Below are 8,992 nucleotides of genomic sequence, written 5' to 3' on the forward strand. Positions count from 1 at the left end.
TCTCCGTATATTGAGCGTTTTGATAGTTTAACAGTATTTATATAGCACTTAAACCTGCCTTATAATATAAAAGACCTGAAAATCGCACTTTTTACAATATGGGACCTTTAATGAAACCGGCGGACACTTGGACCCATAATATGACGTCTTTGCACAGAGAGAGCAATTTTTATAGACAAAGCGAGAGGCTTCACTCCCATCTACTTCTGCATTTGCTTTAAAGCCGTTAGACCTACTCAAAGGTAGATTTGATCGTTTCTGTGTTTAGCGAGGACAAAAAAGACTGACACACCTAAAGTATTTTTTAAGATTAATAGTTAAGCTGACATTAGCGTCCTCTTTGTGCGTGTAAGAGTATAGTTGATGTTACTGAATATCATGACAAGCTGGACAGCTCAGTTAACTCACTATACTATTTGTCTCTTGGGTGGTCAGATAACTATCTTGACAATGCATCTCTACTCTTTGGAATCAAAGGTCTTGCACTTCCGGTATCTCAAAGATTCAACTTGCTGCATCTGTAAGAACATTGTTTGTTTTCTCACCAAGAAAGAAGGAAAACAACTTGTTTGGTAGCTTCTCCTCAGAGTTATCATCAGTAAGTATTCTCACCACATCACCACCACTTTACTACTGGATATTTATTCATATTATTGTATTAATATGTCTGATTTAGCTAGATATCAACAGTAGATGTTAGCTAACTCAGCAGCTGCTTATTCTGACTGTTTGCTTCGTAGTTAGCTAACTTTAGTTTAATTGCTCTAAAAACACATTTAAATGGTACACAGACGTTGTGTGTGAATGTAGAAAATACTGGCTAATGACAACAAAGCTTTGTGAAGTGTTCAGGTGAATCCAATCATTGCCACCTGTTGTTCATTTTCCATGCTCTGTAATACAACATTTTAAGAAAAATTGTAAAAGATAGATAGATAGATAGATAGATAGTAACTTTATTGATTTCGAGGGAAATTCAAGTTTCCAGCATCACAGTTCCATAGTGCAAAACATGTTAGTAAAAAGGCAGTACAAAAGTTAGTAGTGCAAAGTACAAAAAAACTATACCAGATATAAAAATACAAGGAGATGAAGAAAACTGTTAAAATATAGTGCAGGGTAACAGCTGTGTTACACGACTATTAAAAAAGTGAATATAGTACAGAAGAGACTGTTAAAAAATGAATATAGTGCAGAAGAGACTGTTAAAAATGAATATAGTGCAGAAGAGACTGTTAAAAGTGAGTATAGTGCAGAAGAGACTGTTAAAAGTGAGTATAGTGCAGGGTAACTCCAGTAGCTTAGTCTATGAAAGTGCACTGTATGCATTATTATCTGTCCTGCAGACAGGACAAAAAGGGATGTTTTTGAGGATGTCCTCAGCATTTTGGACATGGTCATTATGTCAACTTCATTATTAACTCTAGAGAAGCTGTATATTGAGGTGTGGTTCATGGTTTTGACTAACAGCTGTCTGTTCTGTCTCTCAGCAATGTCTGGAAGTCCTGCAGTGCTCATGCGGCTGGTGGCCTCGGCCCACACTGTGGCTGAGAAGGCCGGAGCCATTGTGAGGAAGGTCCTCCACAGTGGAGACCTTGGCATTGTGGAAAAGGTGGGACCAATTTAAGTTTGGTATTTAAATCCCAGAACAAGTTAAAATGTCTGCACTACTGTCAGGATATAGCGACCGTTTTTTAAAAATAACATTTTAAAATCATATTTGCTCCAATTCTACTCACTGCAGCTTTAAAGGTCCTATATTGTAAAAAAGTGAGATTTTCATTTTTTTTTATTATAAAGAAGGCATAAGTTCTATATAAATACTGTGAAAGTATGTAAACACTCAATCCACAGGGAAATACATACAGCCTGTATTCAGAAACTCCGCATTTGAAACAAGCTGTCAGGATTTCTTCCCATTTGTGATGTCACAAATACACAATAGACATTGACACAATTTTAAATGTAAACATTCTAAATGTGTCCAAGTTTATTTCCAGTTGCAGTGTATGTGAATGTCCTCGGCCGACAGGAAGTACACATGGACACAAGCTGTTGCCTAGCAACGCAATTCCGTAAAAATGCGCTAAAACGGAGCGTTTCAGACAGAGGGTAAATACAGGCATATTTAGGCAGACAGTATGAGGAAAATAAAGTGTTTTTTGAACATTACAGCATGTAAACATGTTCTAGTAGAAACACAAAATACAAGTATGAACCTGAAAATGAGCATGATATGGGACCTTTAAGTTTGTTTATAATTTAGGAAATAGACTGAGATGATTTGTTTTCTCCTGCACAGACTGGAGCTAATGATCTGCAGACCCTGGCAGACAGACTAGCACAGCAGAGCATTTGCGCATCGCTGTCCAGACATTTCCCTAAAATCACCATCATTGGAGAGGAGGTGAGCACATTACGTCTGTTTAGTGTGTTGGTAAAATTATGTCCATGGACATCCACCCATACAAGAGTATTCTAGGCTCTATAGAAGGAGAGTGAAAGACTGATTATTATGTGTATAACTTGTTTATTAGGACCTTCCAGCTGAGGAAATAAAGGAAGATCTCATTGAGAGCGGCCACTCAGAGGAAATCCTTCAGAAGACGTGTCCAGCAGAATATATTGGGCTGAAAGAGGAGGAGGTAACTGCCAATATGTTCAGTTTAATGGGTAACTTCAGTGTTTTTCAACTTGGACCCTATTTTGTGACTAATGGGGGACAACAATTTCTGAAAGTGGTCCAGTATTGAGGGAGAACGCTGTAACCGACAGCCATGAAACAAGTTACGAGGGCAGTGAGCCATGTAACGTTACGTCCACTAAAAGTACTTGTTTTTGCCACTGACAGGCTCAGATTGTTGTTATAAGTGTCTGACAACATTATGGAAAGGATCCTACAGAGAAATAAAACTTCAAGACTTCTCCTTGAGCGAGACTCTTTCCATAATGTCAGACACTTATAATAACAATCAGAGCTTGTCATGGCAAAAACAAGCACTTTTAGTGGACGTAAATGACCATATAGCACCTCGTGAGCGGCTGCCATCTACAGCGTTCTCCATCAATACTGGACACATTTCAGAAATGTTGTCCCTTTTAGTTAGTTAGACACAAAAACATGGGGAAATAAGGTTGAAAAATACCCTAAAGTTACCCTTTAAGTTTGTAGGGTTAAGTAATATAATAAAATAGTATTTTCTATGTATCATAAATGTTAAAAAGAGGTGCAGTATAGTACAGTTGTATCGGTGCATAAATGTTCTTCTGAGTGTTTCTTTCTGAATCTCAGCTAGTTGTGTGGGTCGATCCCCTCGACGGCACAAAGGAATACACTGAAGGTAGGCTCTTCAAATATGCTTCTGCTTCCAGATATGTGTGTGTGTGTTTGTGTGAAATGCAAATGTGGGCTGAGACGTTACTGTGAGCCATCCAGTTCTTGGCCCAGAAACTCACTGAACAAATACATTTAGCACTAAAGTGACTCCACCTGTTTGTGTTGAAGACGTTAAAGAACACATATTCTGGCTTTGCAGCATGTTGTCAATGCAGTCAACCTAACACTGCACCCTGAACCTCCTATCTATTAGCAGAAATATAATATAATATCCATAACTACGTTTTCATTGATGTCTAATCACCTGAAACTTAGAATCGTGTTTTCGTTACGTTAGAATGAGCCCTTCATCTCTACATAGGGAGCTGTTCCTCTTCAGAGTCCGCCGTGTTTCTACAGTAGCCCAGAACGGACAAACCAAACACTGGCTCTAGAGAGAGACTTTCCCTTTTTTTACGTTACCTGAAGGCCCTGCTTCTGCTGTCTACCTGTCTCTCTCTCCATCTGTCTCTCTCCATCTGTCTCTCTCCATCTGTCTGTCTCTCTCTCTCTCTCTCTCTCTCTCTCTCTCTCTCTCTCTCTCTCTCTCTCTCTCTCTCTCTCTCTCTCTCTCGCTCTCTCTCTCTCTCGCTCTCTCTCTCTCTCTCTCTCTCTCTCTCTCTCTCTCTCTCTCTCTCTCTCTCTCTCTCTCTCTCTCTCTCTCTCTCTCTCTGCTGACTTCAGCATCAAGGTGTCTCCATCACCAAACTGAGGCCCAGATACCAAACAAAGGGTCGGACACCTCTCAGCCTCCCTGGCAGTGTACAATATTAATTATTCTGCATGAACGAAGAAGCTTCTCTATAACTTACTGCTCTTTCCTTTCTGTCCAGCATGTAATTTCCACAATGACACTTAACACAAATATTTAAATAAAACTAATGGCTTCAAGTGGCTTCCAGTTTACATTTTGCTATTCTCTGATTGAAGGGCTCCTGGATAATGTGACGGTGCTTATTGGTATCGCATATGGAGGCAGAGCTATTGCAGGCGTCATCAACCAGCCTTTCTACAACTACCAGGTACAGACTGAACTCAATGATGTTGTAGCCGTGTCCTAACAGCTCTCACTCTGGTTAATTCAAACGTTTTCCTCATCAGCTTGGAGCAGGAGCAACTTTAGGAAGAACCATGTGGGGAATGCCGGGATTGGGCGCCTTTGGATTTCAGCTCAAGGAAGTTCCAGGCGACAAACGCATCGTCACCACCACACGCTCCCATAGCAACAAGCTAGTAACGGACTGTGTGGACGCCATGGAGCCCCATGAGGTTATAAGAGTCGGTGGTGCTGGGAACAAGGTGAGGATTTAGAGTTAACAACACGGTGAGGTTGTTTAAGATGTAAACTGGGATTTTACAGTCTCGTGTAGGGACGACTTGTACATGAAGCGTCAAGCGTAGTCATGTTTCTGATCTGGAATTATTGAAAGCTTCTAGTATTCCTAGTCCTAACATCTGCCATCACATGAATCTCTTTAGATCAGTATATGCTGGTAAAAGCTGTTTTGTTACATTAAGCATTTTTGTTCTTGGGACATGAATCAGTGCGGCCAAATTACTACCAGATTTGATCCTATACAAAGTAAAATGAGCGTAGAGGCTGACAGATACTGTCAGTCTTGTCCTCCATGTCGTCTTTGTGTTTTTATTAGGGCTGCCCCCCTTTTTAGTCTATTAGTCGACTAATCGGTCGTTTTGGTCTTTGTCGAATAAGATTTCTTTAGTTGTTTAGTCATTTTTAATGTTTCTTTTCACGCTGAATATCTTATTTCCAAGAAACTTATGAGCACATCTCTGGTAAACACAAGATTTAAAGTGGTGCTTTTGTGAAAAACTCACTTTTACTGATGTCGATTAAATCAACTATTCGATTAGTCGAGTGTTAGTCGACCAATATGCTATCAAAATCTAAGTTAGACTAACACAAAGCGTTCAAGCCATCCAAACTGTGTCTTTTTGACATGTTAATGTTTAAAAACCTTATCCAGCGCTTTGATGGAAAATTGATAGTGTTTTATTTGGCTTCTCACTGACCAAGAACTTTACCGCAGTGACCTTTGTCCTGTGGTTGCAAATATTAAATGATTCCTGTAGCGAGAGGCCTTAGATTTGTTATTAACCCCAAACTGAGTTGTCAGCCAAAGGAGTCTCATGACAAGAAATAAATACGTCTTATAGCTATAACATTACCACTACATATTGAAAAGAGCCTGTTTAAAAGAGTGTTTGTGTATTGAATCATCCCTCTGCAGATAATCCAGCTTGTTGAAGGAAAGGCTTCCGCTTATGTCTTCGCCAGTCCAGGCTGCAAGAAGTGGGACACCTGTGCTCCTGAAGCCGTTCTGCAAGCTGTTGGAGGTAAGAAAACATTAATTTGTGTGTTTTAAAATGCAAAAATGTGTCTATGTACAAACTATAAAGAAAAGTTTAAACTAAGTCTTTAACAAATTAGCATATTTTATAGCCATGCCATAGGTTAAAATTCAAGCTTTACATTTTTACAAAATGCATAGTTTTTTCTCTCTTTTATTCCTTTTCTTGTGCAGGTAAACTGACTGACATGCATGGAAATGCATACTGCTATAACGCTGACGTAAAGCACATGAATTCTGCTGGCGTTCTCGCTACACTACGCAACCACGAGTACTACGTTAGCAGAGTGCCACAGTCGGTGCTGCAGGCCCTCAAGTCAGCTTGAGTTCTGTCTTCATCAGAAAATCACACTAATTCAACTTCCATATATGAAAATATCATAAAATCAGAGCAAAAATAGAACATGATGATTTCAAAATCACACTGGACATAGTGAACTACTATGTTTTTATGTTATTCAGCATTTAATTAACCAGAAGCAGAGAGCAGACTCAACAGCACCTTAATTTATTTCACTCGTTTCAAACAAACTCGTACAAATCTCAAAACATCTTTAACATACTGTTCCAACTTAAAGACCGATACATTTACAAGGCAAAAGGCAACATTTTAATAAATAAAAATACATTGGTTAATGTTCATTTAGGAGTTGGAATTAATTTACTTCATTCAATAACCATTAAATGGGAACACTGTATAACTAGCCAACAACAAACAAAATGCCATCGTCCCGCCTTGATGATTTTAACTTTTTATGACGTCATGCGATGACTGGAATTTGAAACAATGTTCAGCGTGTGAGAGAGGTCAACATTTGCTGTTGTTTAAGATGAATATTCTGACAATTATTTTTTTAATCCTGTACTGTACGTTAGTTTCTGGCCATTAAATAGGCTTTAATCGTATTGTTTTCACCTTGTTTGTGTGTCATCATGGCAAAATGTGGTCATGGAGACTGTAGCGGGAACTTCCACAGCAGCGTTTATATTTCTGTCTGTCTGGGGACAGAGTTCGTCACCATGATACCGTTACAACCGTGCAAAAACTTTAAAGAAAAGAAACTTTACAGGCATGTAGTTGAGTTTAAAATGAAGACTGTTTTCGGATATGGTTGTGGTCTAAACCTTTTAAGCAGTGTACTACTTCAGCAAGTAGTAATTAGATAAATTTAAACTAATTGGCCCTGTTGTCTGCAAGAGTTTCTATATTTGCTTGAATGTATTCTGACATTTTAAATTGTACAGTCATGTGAATGTGTTAAATAATGTTGTTCCAATTTATTTGCCTTAAGAAAGTAAAGTTTAATTCTCCATGGTAATAAAAGGGAAACTTTGAATGCTATAATTTTCAACCGGCTTAGTATCGATGCAATGTGGGTGGTATGTGCAAATGTTCAGCTTCCCTCCGTGTTACCGGAGCTCCCCACTCAACCGCCGGGTGGTAGCGAGCTATACTATGACATTTTTATGGCATACTATACTATCACGTTTTTTAAAAAATTTCGACATACTAAACTTTGACTTTTTATGACTTTTTTCAACAAACTATACTGTGACTTTTTTTTTTTTTATACTTTTTTCGACTTTCTATAGTATGACCTTTTTTCAGAATACTATACTATGACTTTATTTTTTTTTGCTTTTTTTGCTAAAGTATACTGTGACATTTTTTTAATGACTTTTTTTTATTATTTTGTTTTACTTTTTTCGGCATACTAGACTCTGACTTTTTCCGAAATTTTTCCACATACTATACAATGACATGAAAAAAATTCATAGTATAGTATGTCGAAAGATTTCAAAGAAAAATTCATAGTATAGCATGTCGAAAAATGTCATGAACAAAAGTCACAGTATAGTATGTCGAAAAATTTCATGAACAAAAGTCATAGTATAATATGTCGAAAAATGTCATGAAAAAAAAGGGAAAGTATAGTATGTCGAAAAATGTCATGAACAAAAGTCATATAGTATGTCGAATAATTTCATGAAAGAAAAGGCATAGTCTCGCATGTCGAATACTTTCATGTAAAAAAAAAAAGGCATAGTATCGCATGTCGAAAGATTTTATGAAAAAAAGTCTTAGTATGTCGAAAAATTTCGTGAAAGTCATAGTATCGCATGTTGAAACATTTTATGAAAAAAAGTCATAGTATAGTATTTCGAAAAAGTAAAGAAATAATAATCACAGTAAAGTATGTCGAAAAAAGCAAAACAAAAATAGTCATAGTATAAAATGCTAAAAAAAAGTTATAGTATATCAAAAAAATTCAGAATAGTATGTTGAAAAAAAAAAAAGTCATAGTACAGTAAGTGGGAAAAGTCCTGGAAAAGTCATAGTATATTATTTAAAAAAAAAAAAGTCAGTATAGAATGTCAAAAAAAAGTCATAGTACATAGTATGTTAAACCTTCACTTGTTACCTCCCTCCATCAGGTGTGCTGTTAACCACAGTGGTAAGGAGATGTGGCCCAGGAACAAAGAGAATTGTTTGTGGAGGGGCTTCTGGTTTGGTTTGTGAGGATAGATGGAGGAGCAACGAGGCTGCCAGGCAGACTTCTGCTGAACACAAACACATTTAGCCCATTTTTCTGGTGTTACCTCAACCACCTCAGGACAGTAGGGAAACCAGCGTGATCTGAGGACCATAAATATTGAATAACAAACAAGACAAGGCTGGATTATTTTTCTTTCCCAACCCAATATCTGGTGAGTTTGATCTCTTTTTGGGTATTTCTTTTTTTGCAATGCAATACTTTTTCCTGGCTCATATATTTGCACTTTGAAGGGAAGACTTTGAACCATTTTTTTGGTGGATTAGTTAACATTAAAGAAGACTAGGGCTGCACAATTAATCAAAAATTAATCGTGATCATCATTTTGGCTTCCTATAATTAAATGAACATGATCGACTGCGATATTGAGGTTTAAAATGCTCCACTCATAGAAAACTCCGCTGCATAAATCAAGCGCTTCCTAAACGCCGATCGAAGCTAGCCGATTTTCAGTGGTCCCATATTCATATATCCAAGTTTTTTGCCGGTCAAACACTCACAAAGCTGCAATTTTTTACAACTGTAAGTCCAAAATAAGCTGTAGAACAACAACCTTAAAACATCTGGAACAACTAACTTAATCAGACACTTCTTATATTGTAATTAGTTCCCATGCTGCTGCTCAGTCATCACAGTGATCGGCTCATCTGCCGACAGCATGGAGCACGTTGTGGTGCGTTCAAGCTCTA

General features: G+C 37.7%; 1 protein-coding gene across 2 annotated transcripts; it reads left to right on the forward strand.

Moving 5' to 3' along the window:
• The first annotated feature begins 460 nt into the window (after positions 1–460).
• On the forward strand, positions 461–7,029 carry bpnt1 (bisphosphate nucleotidase 1). 2 transcript variants are annotated; one of them, XM_074616628.1, is made up of 10 exons: positions 461–598; positions 1,491–1,612; positions 2,303–2,407; positions 2,538–2,645; positions 3,293–3,341; positions 4,061–4,138; positions 4,307–4,398; positions 4,478–4,675; positions 5,629–5,734; positions 5,923–7,029. In XM_074616628.1, exons 2-10 carry the CDS (start codon positions 1,493–1,495, stop codon positions 6,072–6,074), a joined length of 1,008 nt encoding a protein of 335 aa, XP_074472729.1. In that variant the 5' UTR covers positions 461–598; positions 1,491–1,492; the 3' UTR covers positions 6,075–7,029. The 2 variants fall into 2 exon arrangements, with proteins under 2 accessions (XP_074472729.1, XP_074472730.1); XM_074616629.1 differs by lacking the exon at positions 4,061–4,138.
• The last annotated feature ends 1,963 nt before the right edge of the window (positions 7,030–8,992 follow it).

Source organism: Sebastes fasciatus, chromosome 18 (assembly GCF_043250625.1).
Source record: "Sebastes fasciatus isolate fSebFas1 chromosome 18, fSebFas1.pri, whole genome shotgun sequence".
NCBI lineage: Eukaryota > Metazoa > Chordata > Actinopteri > Perciformes > Sebastidae > Sebastes > Sebastes fasciatus.